The sequence below is a fragment of the Toxotes jaculatrix genome, chromosome 17 (assembly GCF_017976425.1).
Source record: "Toxotes jaculatrix isolate fToxJac2 chromosome 17, fToxJac2.pri, whole genome shotgun sequence".
NCBI classification, from domain to species: domain Eukaryota; kingdom Metazoa; phylum Chordata; class Actinopteri; family Toxotidae; genus Toxotes; species Toxotes jaculatrix.
In genome coordinates, this window is record NC_054410.1 from 10,737,542 (window position 1) to 10,751,182 (window position 13,641).

At 37.9% G+C, this 13,641-nt stretch overlaps 3 protein-coding genes across 6 annotated transcripts in view; all 3 read left to right on the forward strand.

Moving 5' to 3' along the window:
• stac (SH3 and cysteine rich domain) overlaps positions 1-4,911 on the forward strand; it is a 28,219-nt gene extending 23,308 nt beyond the window's left edge. For all 4 annotated transcript variants that reach the window (XM_041061457.1, XM_041061458.1, XM_041061459.1 and 1 more), the window contains 3 exons: positions 874-925; positions 1,657-1,794; positions 3,142-4,911. In XM_041061457.1, coding sequence (XP_040917391.1) covers positions 874-925; positions 1,657-1,794; positions 3,142-3,240 — 289 coding nt within the window. In that variant the 3' untranslated portion in view covers positions 3,241-4,911. The remainder of the gene's footprint in view (positions 1-873; positions 926-1,656; positions 1,795-3,141) is intronic.
• Positions 4,912-7,331: 2,420 nt separating this feature from the next.
• LOC121197344 lies at positions 7,332-9,334 on the forward strand. Its single transcript, XM_041060910.1, has 4 exons — positions 7,332-7,484; positions 7,574-7,680; positions 7,792-7,875; positions 9,055-9,334. The coding sequence occupies exons 1-4, from the start codon at positions 7,442-7,444 to the stop codon at positions 9,238-9,240; spliced, it is 420 nt and encodes a 139-aa protein (XP_040916844.1). The 5' UTR covers positions 7,332-7,441; the 3' UTR covers positions 9,241-9,334.
• Positions 9,335-11,250: 1,916 nt separating this feature from the next.
• Positions 11,251-12,718, forward strand: nkl.4 (NK-lysin tandem duplicate 4). The gene is made up of 5 exons (XM_041061445.1): positions 11,251-11,358; positions 11,461-11,546; positions 11,767-11,844; positions 11,924-12,078; positions 12,404-12,718. Exons 1-5 carry the CDS (start codon positions 11,268-11,270, stop codon positions 12,477-12,479), a joined length of 486 nt encoding a protein of 161 aa, XP_040917379.1. The 5' UTR covers positions 11,251-11,267; the 3' UTR covers positions 12,480-12,718.
• Positions 12,719-13,641: the final 923 nt, after the last annotated feature.

Here is a 13,641-nt window from a genome sequence, read left to right on the forward strand (position 1 = left end):
TTTTGTGATTAGTTGCAGTTGCCACCACATGCTCTGATTACATGATTACTTTCGACTATGTGGTGACTGTAATGATGGTGAGAGATGCATTTTAAAAATACAGATTAAGTACACTCTCTTCTTGTTTTTATTGTTTAATGGATGAAGATTTTACCAGCCCCTTCTCTCAGTTTCATGGCTCACTTTTTCATGATTAACTTGATTTTAACACACAATATTTGAAAGGAAAACCTCATCCGGTTCATTTCCTGTTGTTCTAATTAAATCAACATGCATCTACTTTGTTTTCATCACCTTTCAAGATTTTACAGCGTTGGGTGTTGCGCTGTTTCTCACCTACAGTAAACAGTGTTTTCTGAGTCATGGTCATTATTACCAAGGAAAGGACAGCTAATGTTGTAACTGAACCACAAGAGGAAGAAAAAGGGAAATTACGTAAACCAACATTTGGCTTGTCTGTGCTGGTTCTTTTGATTTTGAAGCCGACAGCTTTGAACAGATGCTAGTAATTATGGCACATGCAGTGATGGGATAGAATGATTCATGCATTTACTGGATAAATAAGAACTGCTTACTGCAAACAGGCTTACGGTGTATCGCATCATGTCATTTAAAACAAAGAAAAGATGACAAATGTCTTTGATTTGAATTTGCAGTACATGTAAGCGGGCATCTCAGCTGTAATGACTGAAATGACCGGCTCTAGTAAATTTAAGCTGCTGTAGTGAGCTAGTTAATGCTAACTCTCCAGATAACTTTTTATCTGGGTTTTCCAGCTCATATTTGCCTCAGGGCCCCTGATGAATGTGGCCATGAAGATATGAGAAGAACCTTTTTGGCTGAATCTGAGTTTGTTTTACTTTTCCACTGCAGAGCAGGAGACAGGATCTTTTTGGCAGATGACTCTAATGATGACTGGTGGAAGGTGAGTACAAAACCAGCATATTACTTTCCTGACAATTGACATGGCTCATCTAAATTTATTTTTAAACAAGTTTAAATAACCCCCCAAAATGACTAATTCAAAGATAATTTTTGCATGTTTGTTGTTGTCAACCTTACACATAATGTGTGTTTTCCACAAAGCCCCAAAAATGAGCTCCAATAAAAAATGGACTGATGAATTATAGGACATCCAGCTGTAAATTATAGGAGGGAGGAAACAGGCTGCCTCAGGACACAAATGCATGACAGATAAATAAGGGAGACAAAAGGGCCAAAACGTGACTGTACAGAGGCAGCCTGCCGCCACCAGACCATGAAGAAACTCATCACGCATTTTAATGCTGTTGTTGTTCTCTACAGCCTGTAGATAAACAGAGACATCTGGCCTGTGTGGTTGTTGAACGGTGGATACTTTAACAAGTCAAGAGGCAGTCATTTGCACCTCATGTAACACCTGCACACAATGTATATGTGCTCTATGTCAAAACATATACACCATAACTTCTTTTATTCCATGTATCAGATATAAAATAAAACTTCAGGTGTAATGGACTGTAACCAACTGAACCTCTGTTGTTGTTGTTTTTTTTTTTCCAAGGCTTTTATCTAATTATTTATGAAAACACAGGGTCTGTAATCCTCTTATGTCCTTTGCAGCCCCTCCATGCGTCAGCTGTTTTAATGTTTGATTAATTAATTTTTCTTTCCCAGGGAGTAATTGAGGACAGGATCGGTTTCTTCCCAGCAGCCTTTGCTCATCAGGTGCGAGGCGGGGACCAAGTGTTCAGGTGTAACAGGACGTTCATCGGCTGTAAGGAACAAGGCCAGATCACCCTGAAGGAGGGACAGGTAATGATAATGATGATGATGAAGATTATGAGTGAATGATGATTATCTTCATTTTTAAAACGTGTTCAGTACAGTTTTCTTGGATGGGGTCTAATTATCCTCAGGTCTGTCTGGATTAGGGTCTGACTATCCTCCTCTTTCGGGCTGAGTCTCTCTTTTTGAAAATAAATTTATGCAGGTCAGGTATGGTCTTGTTTTCCTAGAGGTCCATTTTGGGACAGCACCTGATATTTTTAACATTCGAAGACTTTTTAGTGCAATACTGCCTGCCACGGTTATTATTATTATTATTTTTTTGACATTTTCAAACTGTACATGCAGTGGCTGTTCTCAAAAGAAATGCTTATTCTAAAGGACAAGAAAACTCTACAACCCCTTGGTGAACAAAACCTTTTCAAAACTTTGTAGATGAAGTTAAAACAGCCTGGAAATTAAGCTAAAAGCTGTTTTCCTCAGTTTCTGATAGTGACAATTCAGAGGTGTAAAGATTTCTCAGTGGCGATATGATTGTTGTTTGAGTACATTTCCTGCCCCTGGAGCAGCAAAGACAAAACACAAGAAGAAATCATTTAGATCAAACGTGGGCTGGGTTTGAGCCAGTGAACATCGTCAGCATCATGGGCTGGGGACCTTTATCACAGATATTAAAATTTCCACATTACACCTGTGTCTAATTCATGATCACACCCATTAGAGCACATCAGAGTCACATTATACAGCAGCCCTCTTATTACCCTCCTGCAGTTCCCACGTCACCTCTTACCTCCAGCGACTCTTCCCTCACAAACACTTATTCACTGAAAAGCTCGACTGGAGTTGTCTTGACACAGGATCCTTCTCAGGAGTTGCCATTAAATTAGCATTTTGGCACAACAACTGTACTTAGATCAGGTTCCCTTTTTTCCCACAATGCTTTCCAGGGCATGTTGGGACTCAGAGGAGATTTAAAGTGAGCAACCCCCAGTGGAGATGAAACCACTGAACGCAGGACGAGTCCATGACCCGCTGCCTTTCTTTTCCAGTCACACAAACCCCTGGGAAGATGCTGTAGAGTACTTAGAGCGAGCATGAAAATGCAGTGTGTTCTGGTCTATTATGGCAGCCAGGGAGTGAAATTAAGAGTTGTCCATATCAAACATATACTGTGTAAAGGTCTTTTATAAAGAGTCTGCTCCATATTAAGACCCTGTTCAAGAAATCACACATGAAAAAACATTGGGACTAAGTTAGAGTTCACATTATAGTTATTAAAATATTAACCTGCCGCTGTTTGATTTTGTCAACTGCACTCTCTGTTGCTAATTTTTTTCGTTTATCACTAAAGTGAAACTTCTTTTCTGCTTCCAGATCTGTGTGAGCAGCGAGGGTGAGCGCAGCGGCTTCATCAGAGTGGCGAGTGGAAAGAAGAGAGGCTTTGTGCCCTGCGACGTCCTGGAAATCATCTGAGAGAACACTCAGAGAAACAAAGAGAGCAAGAGAGAGAGAGAGAGGGAGGGTAGGATCAGCCGCCTGGAGGTCAGAGGAGGAGGAAACTGAACCTACGACACCAGTGAGGGGGTTTACCCTCGGGAAGAAACTGGAGTTTGAACTTAAAAAGTGATGCTGGTTTTGTCACTGAGGACTCCACTTTGTTGCAGGTCAGAGTCTCTGTACCTTCCTCACTCCCTCTCAGAACAAAGACAGAGAGAGAAAGAAACGCTGAGATAACAGTTTGTGGTTTGCACGAAGACAGGACATCACTGTATCACTGGATTTGATTTCATTTGTGTGTGTTTTCCCCCTTTGTTTTATTCTGCTACAAGCTGTTTATTTTCTTGAAGTGGTCTGGCTGTTCAAGCCTGAGAAAAGGAAAGAAACACTTACTACAATTATTATTTTCCAAGGTTTCAGTACATACAGTTGCATTCCTCCTAGAAATACTTCAGTTTCTCATGCTTTTAGATTATGTTCCAAGCAAAACATTAGCTTTTAATACACAGTAGTCAACACTAGGCTCTGACAAAACTTGATGCAAAAACAATGTAATAGAGAGAAAATAGGATCTCTAATTTTCTTTAAAGTCTTACATCCCCCTCTAGCATACAGTTACAGTCCTGAAAAAAAAGGTTTCTCCTCTAACAGGTGAGAAGTAGCTAAGCACATTAAGTGCAACAAAGAGATGTGGGGGAGTATTTTCAGAGGAGTTTGACACAATCAGAGACTCCAGTAATTCTCTCTGGTCTTCCTCAACCCACAAAAATGATTGTAATCTACATTTTTATCATCATAAGAATCAAACTATAAAAATCGTTTTCAGTCAACACAAAACGTGTTATTTACCAAATTAAACAGTTTGCATTTTCTCCAAGCCGCACGTCACGTATCTAGTCAGGCTTGTCTTAAAGAGATTTTTTTTTGTCCATTGATTTAATAATTGATTTACTCTTCTCTCTTTTTTGTTGTTTTCATCAATGATTTCTGCTGTTTTTTTTTTTTTTTTTAATGATTTGATGATCAAAGCTTTTGTGATCTGATGGGAATGACTTGTGAAAGCCTGTAAGACACCAAAACATGATGCATTTCCAGTTAGCGTGTTAACTTTAAATGTGATCACTCTCTTGTGGTATGCATTTCTGGCAAGGTGTTGCATCATAGTAGATATAGTATATCTCTTAAAGGTTGTTCTGCACTGAAACCTGCCTTTATTGAATGTCCAAGACTGCTATATTGTACATAATGTACGTACGAGATTAAAATTCCTTCTTTATCACAATAACTGAACATATATTAGATGATTTTTGTGTTGTCTTATGTTCCTACTCTTCAGCATTTTCCCCCTGAAAGAACCTGTAACAGCCGTTCAATTAGCCATCGATAATAAGATCATCATTTGCTCAAGTGAGCCCCCAAAAATACTGCATCATACAGTTTCGGGGTGAGACTTGATTATTTTACGTGTAAAATCTTATCTTAACACCAAGTAAGTGTTAAAGACCAAAGTTACCCACAATGCAACTCGACCACTGACTGTTCTGTTGGAAACTCAGGTGTGCTATGCTATTAGCAGCTTATGCTGTCTCTTTGTCCTGCATAGTGTTATCGGATCCAAACATGGTAATTTCCTTTGTATTGTCTGCAATTCTGTAAACATTGGTTTCTGATAAAAAAAAAAATATATGGACTTTCAAAACATATCTTTAAAGGCTGTTTCTTAAAATGAGTTTTGCCTCACACCCTGAGCCAGAAATCTCCACTTCGGTAGCAGTTACATACATCAGACTTTCCAGTTTTATTCCTGTTTATATACTGAAGGTTTTTACTGAGAGGTTTGATCATACATTATTCACAGTCTGATCTTATATAACATTTTATTCCTACAAACATAGGAATACTTTTTTTTTTATACTGCTCAGAATAATAAAAACAAAGTTGGTATTGTAGTTCTGCTGAGTTTTGGACTATGTCGTTTAATGTGTAAGCTAAAATCAAAAATACATGATTGAAAGAGTCAGACTGGTGAAATGCAAGTGGGAACAACAGCAATTTGTGAATGTTAAATTAAGAATTGGACTGCTCTCTGTTATGGATATAGAAAAAAAAAGGAAAACGTTTGTTGTTTCCAGGACACTTTCAATTGATCCATCCCATTTTCTCCTCCACCCATCTCACAGCTCAGCAAGCTTTCATGATTTACACTTTTTTGCTCTACCTTGCCATCTGACCACACAATCTGCACAGCCTGCAGTCCACAATGAGAGAGACTGTCTCGCTGCAGATTCTGAGGTTTTTCTGCAGCTCCATTAAGCAGCTGCTCGCATGTTTAAATTGTTACTATAGAAGCTGAGACAATCACAGACACTTTGCTATTTCCATGTCTCCCCTTTTTCTTGTAATGTTTCTGTGTAATGATACACACCAGGCCATAACTGCAGGAAGTCTGCAGGTCTCACACCCTGGACTCAAGCGCCCCCTGTCTGTTCATCAGTGTAATAGCAACATCTGGTTTCTGATGAGTTGATTCTTTAACAGCCCAGTGAAACAGACCTTGAACTATCAAAGGTCAAACACATGAAAATATAAACAGTGTTTAAACTGGGGAAAAGAAGCATGTGAGACCGAAGACACCTGTTGTCTTTCACTGTTGTCCAGCCCACAACTGTACTAAACAGTCACTCTCACTGCTCTCTTGTTTATGGCCGCAGCAGGCAGCTCTTCCCAGTGAATATCAGACTTATGTTCAACATGTAAACAGCAACACAGCTCCTGATGAATGTTAATGCTGCTCTGTATCTGCTGGATGTGTAGATGAGCAACTGTTTGCTAAGAACTTCAACAGAGAAATTTCATAAGATGATAACATGTCAATGTTGTAATGCAGTTTCAGGTCAGTACCTCATTAGCAGATCCCCTGATTTTAAACATTTCTTTAAAGACACATTTTGAATGGGAATGGTGGTCTTTTAAACTATTAAAGTGAACAATCCATCAGCTACGTTCATCCAAAACTGAGGCATACTTTACACATGTATGCTCATAAAAACCATAGTGAAATGCAGTCATGTAGGCATGTCTTTTACTTCCTGTTTCACAAAGGTAATCTGACATGTTAGACATACGAGTCTTGCAACCTCTGATTAGTATACCAACAAATGTGCCTGGTAGAAAAGGTAAGGTAAATGCCTCCCTAATATATGCAGTAAGTTGTTGTTTTTTTTTTTTTTTGTTTTCAGACTACTGCCCATTGTGCATGTGCAAAAGAGTGTACACATTAATTGTAAGAGCTGAACATGTTTTTAAAAAGTGTGAAGCAGGAAGGGGAAAGCTAAGTAACAGTTACCGGTGGTCTATTTTTCTTCTTAGAAACTGAACCCGTGAAAACCAACACAGAAACTGCAAACCTATGCAGGATAAACTGCTTGTGTTGTGCGTGTTACTATGTTGGTGAAAAAGTTCCTGTGAACCGGCAAAATGAAGGCGCTACCCGCTTGATTTGGGGTGCTGTCGTTTTCTTACTTTTAGTTGAGCTTCCCAGCAGCACATGAACAGAACTCCACAAAGGAAGAGCACAGGTGATTTGAGTCATTATGATTGAAGCCAGTGTGGTCCTTTGCTACATGTCATCCCTCCTCTTTTTCTCATTTCCTGTCAAACTGCTGTTCAAATAATGGAAAAAAGTACCTCGAAAATGATCAAAACTTATAGTGTAGTTTCAGCAATTTGTAACTTATTTATGTGGATTAGTCAAAAAACCTGCCACAAGAGTTTTCCTTACAAAAGTAGAACAATGCAATTTTTTCCCCCAAAGTATTTAATTTGGCCCAAGATTAATATTAATATTAATACATATTGTTTTGCTGAGCTTTCTCCCATCTCCTTAAAAATTCCAGCTTTAGCATCAAGTACATCTGATCTCATAGAAGGACACCTCCTTACTTTTTTCCCCTCTCTGGCATTTATCTGGTTTGTTTTGGTATAAAACAAAACATGTCCTGTTTAAACTGCACTACAAAAAAAAAACAACCAAACAAAAAAAGAAAAAAAAACCTGCTGTGTTTGACTCTTGTGGCGAGTAAGGTGCTGATGCATGTGTTTGAGAGACAAATATCAGAAACCATGTAATTAAAAAGCCGCAGAAAGAGAAGCTGAAAACAAATCAGCAACAGCAACCATGAGTCCTGCCATCAGCATAGCTCTCCTCCTGCTCTCTGCAAGTAAGAAACTAACTACAATTTCTTCTGTTTTTCTAGTAATTTCTTTCTAGTAACGCAACTTTCTTTATCATTTCAAATTTGTTTTTCAGCTGTTGTTGAGTCGTATAAGTCTGCGGACCAGAAAGAAAAGAAGAAAGATTTTCCCTCACATTTAGAACATTATGAGGGGGAAAGAGCAGAAAACGGTGAAGAAGAGGTGAGGCACAGTGAAACAATCTGATGAATTTCAAGTTAAAACATCAGCCCTCTTGTTTTATTTAGAGAGGTGTAAACACACTTTGACTCATCTTTTTTTTTCCCATATCAGATTCTGGAAATGGAGCTTATCTGTACAGGCTGTGTGTTTGCTGTGTCCCAAGTAGAGAAGATAATAGGCAACGAAAAGTCAAAGGTAATGACATAAAAAATATACTACAGAATTGTATAACATCATATATTCAGAGTCTGGCAGAGGCTCCATAAACAAATTCAAATTATGAATCTATATAGTTAAGTATTTAATAGTCTAGGTTCATTTCGCTCAATTTCTGCAGACTTCCTATGCCTTTAATTTTTGTCTTTGTTTATAACTTATGCTTTAAAGTCTGAGGGTGGTGATGGTAAATTTCCCCAGCTTGAGGGATGGATAAAGTAATAAACTTAAACTTAATAGATGAACAGACTCAAAAGTTCCCCTTGAGTTTGCAATAGCCAAAAAATGTCCCCCTGTGGGAGGACATTTGGAGGCTATAGCACTTGGAGGAAGTTTTTACTTTTTGGAAAATACTAGATAATTTCAAAAGTACTGTTTTTGGTTTGAGCTGTGCACAGTTCATTGCACAGCTGACCCATGATAAAGGATCCCACGTCATGAACAGCACAAAGGGCTGTGGAAAATAAAAGGGGATACCACCAAAAAAATGCACTTGAAATGAGCAAATGAATTCAACAAAAAGGAACTCAGCTGCAGAAAGATATAAAACATGGATGTCAGTTCAGTCAGTGGTGCATGTGAGTGGGTGTGTAAAAAAGCAGCAGACCCAAACAAAGCGCACAGGAAAAATCCCTCTGACAGGTCTAAGGTGACAGCTTTTATAGTGGCTTGGCTCATTGGGCCCAGGTGCTCTCAGTTATCCTAAGAGGATGGCCCCACCCACCAATTACCTGAAGGAAAGTTTTAGAAAGTTTTACTGGAGAAAAAAAAAGTTTATTTTTTCTTTGAGAGATTTTAGAATTAATAAATTATAGATAGCATTTAATGTGCACATTTGCAATGTTGGGTGTAGTGGATGAGAATTGGTAGCTTGATCCATCTTTATTTTTATGGCAGTAGGACAGTCTGAAAAATTTTTACATGCAAAACAACCTGTATGGCCACCATCATATATGTAGATGTATTGTTCTATGAATGTTTGTTCTTATGATTTGGAGATATTTGTATGTTGTTATCAATATCTATATCTATATCTATGTCAAATGATGCCAGTATCTCCATTAATGAATGAAGGTGGTTTCCACTTTAAGCCCTACTTTTTTTTTTTTTTTTAACATTTTACTTGTGTATGTGTTTTTTGTTTGGGTTTTTTTAAAGAAAAAAATCGAGCAGCTGCTGAACAACGCCTGCAATGGAGTGGGCATCACGATCATCAGGTGGGCCTGCAAAACCATCATCGGTTGGTTCAAAAATAAATTGATTGATGGCATAGCTAATCATGAGTCTCCCAGATCAATATGTGTGAAACTGAAACTCTGCACGGATCCACCTGTCCATAGATAATACACAAATGTACTCATAAAGTTTCAGCTGTTTGCTCTAAGTAATATCTCTGTGTGCATTTTATTTTTGCCTTTGCAATAAAAATACATTTTCATGTCTAGTGATGTAATTCCTCATCTCAGAGCTGACTGATTAAACTGCATGGCTGAGAACAAAGACAGACTTTTATTAGACTTTTATTTATTCAGTGTGAACAAACCATATTACAGCTCAGGTATTTTTATCTACCCAGTGTGACCAGCGCAGGTGATGCTGATGACCCTTATTAGTCATGTCAGTTAGAAACACTGAAGACAATGTCCAAACAATTCAGTGAAAAACTGAGGAAGCAGAGCAGCAAACAAAATAAAATCAAATAATCTATAAGTTTCAAGTACACATTATTGTATATTTTCACAAATAAACACATATATAAATTACACATATAAATTTAACTAAATAAAAAACACCTGAACTGCAACCATCAAGCTAGAGGCTTGACCAATCATACACGGTCCCAAAAAAATTTGGAGGGCTTCATAAAACTTGAACCATAAATCCATTTTGCCTCCGGTTTTAACAGTGCATTGATTATGTCCATGTTGAGTAAAATGTGTTGGGTTGATTGCCTTGAAATTTTGGCTTGATCTTGGTGATCCCTTAACTCTCCCTCTATCCTTATTAACAGGTTTTTTTGATACTTTGGTTTTGTTTTTGGGCCCTGTAGTTATGTGATTTGCGTCTACACCATTGGGCTTCTAAAAAATCCTGCAAAACTAAAAACATTCCCATAAACCTCAGCTGTACTTTGTGTTTAGTGCCAATAGTGGGCAAACGTTAGTATGCTAACACGCTAAACTAAGATGGTGAACGTGGTAAACATTATACCTGCTAAACATTAACAGCTTTTAACTAACTGTTAGCCAAGAGCTCATTTGGATAGGATAGTTGGGGATTGCAATATTTTTTCGCTAACAATTGAAACAGTTGCGTTTGCCTAATTTGTCAAAAAACTCTTCCCATCTATAAGGAATCCATTGTAAAGAGACACTATCAGACAAAACATGCTAGTGCACATCACAAGCTAACAGGAAGTGACCGTGCTGAAGAGGTGAAGCTACTCCTGGCTGTTCTGGCCTCACAGCAGCGGTTCATTTGACTGTGAGTAAAATGAAAACATCACCAATGAAAGTAACATGTTAAGTTTTAAAAGCAGCTTTCCAGAAACGTGGTCATTTGCAAAGAAAATGCTGAGCTTATTCGGCTCCACATATTTGTGTGAGCAGACCCCTCCCATGAACATGAACAAGAACTGCTTGAGGTCAGCCTTGTCATTAGTGTCAGTAATGAACTTCTTTCAGAAAGATCTAATGTGTAAGCTTTTGCAACATCGGTCACTATTAACACTGAAATGCCAAAACCAGAGTTTTGGTGTTATTTACCTGGAGATGTGACACATCACTTTCTGAATAAATTTGTGTGAAAGACCAGAGGAAGTTTCACACGTTTTAAACTTAAATGTTAACAGACAACATTGCATTACTTATAATAAGTCACACTGAAAATGAACCTGAGGTAAATATCAGCTTCATGGTAGTTTTAAGTATTCCAGACAGCTTGTTCTTTATGTCATCTGACTGAAAGATCATTTCATTTATTTATTTTTAAGATTTGTTCATGCCTGAGTGGCTTACATTTGGGTTACGTTGCCATTTGAAAAAATGACAATTGCTGTGTCACTGAAAATAAAACAGTTATAGAACAGTGCATTTATATGTGACATTCATAGTTCAGAAAATGTCAAGAGGGACCACTGGCCCTCAGGCATCTTCACATTATCAAATCTATCTTATGTTTTTTTGCACAGGTATACGTGATATGTGGCCACAACACTCCCCATCTGACTAAGTGCTCTGACTGGAAAAAACGAGTAAGTGACATTAAGGAAACCAGCAATTGATTGTGGTTTGAATTTTTTTTTTGCTGTTGCTGTTTCCTTTACCCTTTGTCATGCATATAAGGTGGGTTTTCGCAAGTCACACTCATACATGCTCACACAAGGTCAGAGAGATCAGAGATCACTGTCAACAATGGCAACGTCTTCAGTCCTCCTTATGTGCATCCTGGTGACATGCTCAGGTGTCCTGATCTGTTCACCATTTTCTGTGTTTTCGATGGGATAACATTGTCTTTTTTTTTTTTAGAAACTGTACTTAAACATTTATTTTTGTCCCTTAACAGTCTGGACAGTCCATGGGAGAACCTTTGAGATTACCATTGATGATCAGGAGCAAGTGGATGTGGATGTCTCAGTGGAGGCCGGCAAGGTAATATTGCACTTAGATAGTCTTTGTTCATCCTAAAATATTAGATGGCAAAAACAACAAAGTGTCCTCGTCATTCCTATTTGCTGTGTCTCTGTAGACTAATATTATTACTAATGCTATTAGTTGCTTTTTTATTTAACATTTGTCCCACCCCAAGGCATTATTTTCATGACTCATTCCTTTGCTCCATATTAAAATCATGAGTCACTTTCATTTGCAGCTTCCAGGTTTGTGCTGGGCATGCAAGTGGGCTTTAGGAAAAGTGAAGCGAATCATTGGAACAAACACCACCTCAGAGGTAAAATAAAGTGTCTCCTAGCTTGAACAGCATGATCCGGACCATCCTGGAGCAATAATAATAATTTTTACTCTTACAGAACTTGAAATCAAAGTTGAATATCATCTGCGAAGAAATGGGCCTCTTAAAAAAACTGTGCCATAAATTTGTGAAGTCACACCTCGGAGTGTTAATCGAGGAGCTCACAACCACTGACGATGTGAGGACGATCTGTGTGAACACCGGAGCCTGCAAGTGAGTTACCAGCTTTTCATTACATTGTTCAACTGCTCTGAATGCTCAGTTTGAACTAGTGCATCTTCAGAAAGACCTTCTACGATGTTTATTGTTGCAACTCTAACCATTACTCTTAAGGGATAAATTGTCTTTTCTGCTTGTACTTTACTGGAGTATTTCCATTTTATGCCATGTCAGACCTCTAGTCTACATTTTACTTGTAATAGGGTGTTTTTATAGTGTGTTATTTCTACTTGACTAAATGTTGTACAAATTTTGTTACTCCTCCCACCACTGATTATTATTTTTCTCTTTATCTGTGTTTCTGATGTGCTCTTTTTAGGCCAAAGGAGCTGTTGGACCTGCTCATTTATCCAAGAGACGAAGATTCACGAGTTGACATTAATGGAGTTCTCTGATGTAGTATGCAAGAGTGAAAAATCAGCCTGCAAGTAATTCATTCAAGTGTGCGACTGGCTGCACATGGAGCAATTAAAATGACATAACCAAAGATCTCTTTTTAGCTTTCTTTTTGTTATTGCATTTACTTTGTGTGGCACTTTGTCTTGTAGTGTTATTTAGTTTGCAGTGCTTGTAATGTTTATCTCCACTTCTGCATCTATAAACAATTGATTTCAATAAACGTTCGCATTTCAAACTTTCTAAGTATTATTTGTTGGACTATGTACAATGAATGACATTTTTGAATTGCACTGCACTGTATGTTAAGGCATCAAAATGCCTTTTCAGTGCCATTTTCACTTTAAATAGTTACAATCACCTCTATGGTTTGGGAAAATTCACAGGGGCCAATGTTGGGCTCTGAAACGTTTATAAATTTACATGAAAATGTCATAAGAGCATTGAATCAAAGAGGGGAGTGGGGTGTGGTATGATGTATAAATAAAGTCATCCAGTCTGACCAGTCACATGCATATTAGCACGTCAATACTAATAATGTGACCACAAAACTGACAGAACAGGGCTCTTGCTAAACTATGTCACACAAATGAATTACCAGTGGGTGTTCGTGGCAAGTCCTTGGAAACATTTGTTAATTTTGTCACTTGAATTTGAATTTTGCAGACGACAGTATAGCAACTGCAAAGGCACCTTCCTCTCATGGGTGTGAAAATAGCTTGCTGCAGCACACAGTACACAGGTGGTGACTTCAAACCCTGTTCAGTTGTTCCTTATATTCCTGGACCTGATTGAAAAGACTAAGGAGTAAATACATTTTTCACAAACTGAGCAAATAACCCTGTGAGCCCGTACGTATCATATATGATACCCACATTTCTGGGACTCATTGCATCACCATCAAGCATAAACTTTGCATTTAACCCTTTTAGATGAACTCTTATGCTCGTATACTGACTCCTGGTAGACACTCCTCACTTTTCTAAATGTTTTGACATGTGTGATACAAACAAAAAATATACTTAGAATTTTTTTTTTTTAATTTTTTTTTTTTACATTTTGTCAAAGGGACAAATAAAGAGTTCATATTTGAAAAATTAGAATTTTCTGACCATTCTTTCATAGTTCAGGTCTCACAGGGATAAACACAGGGAAAGCATG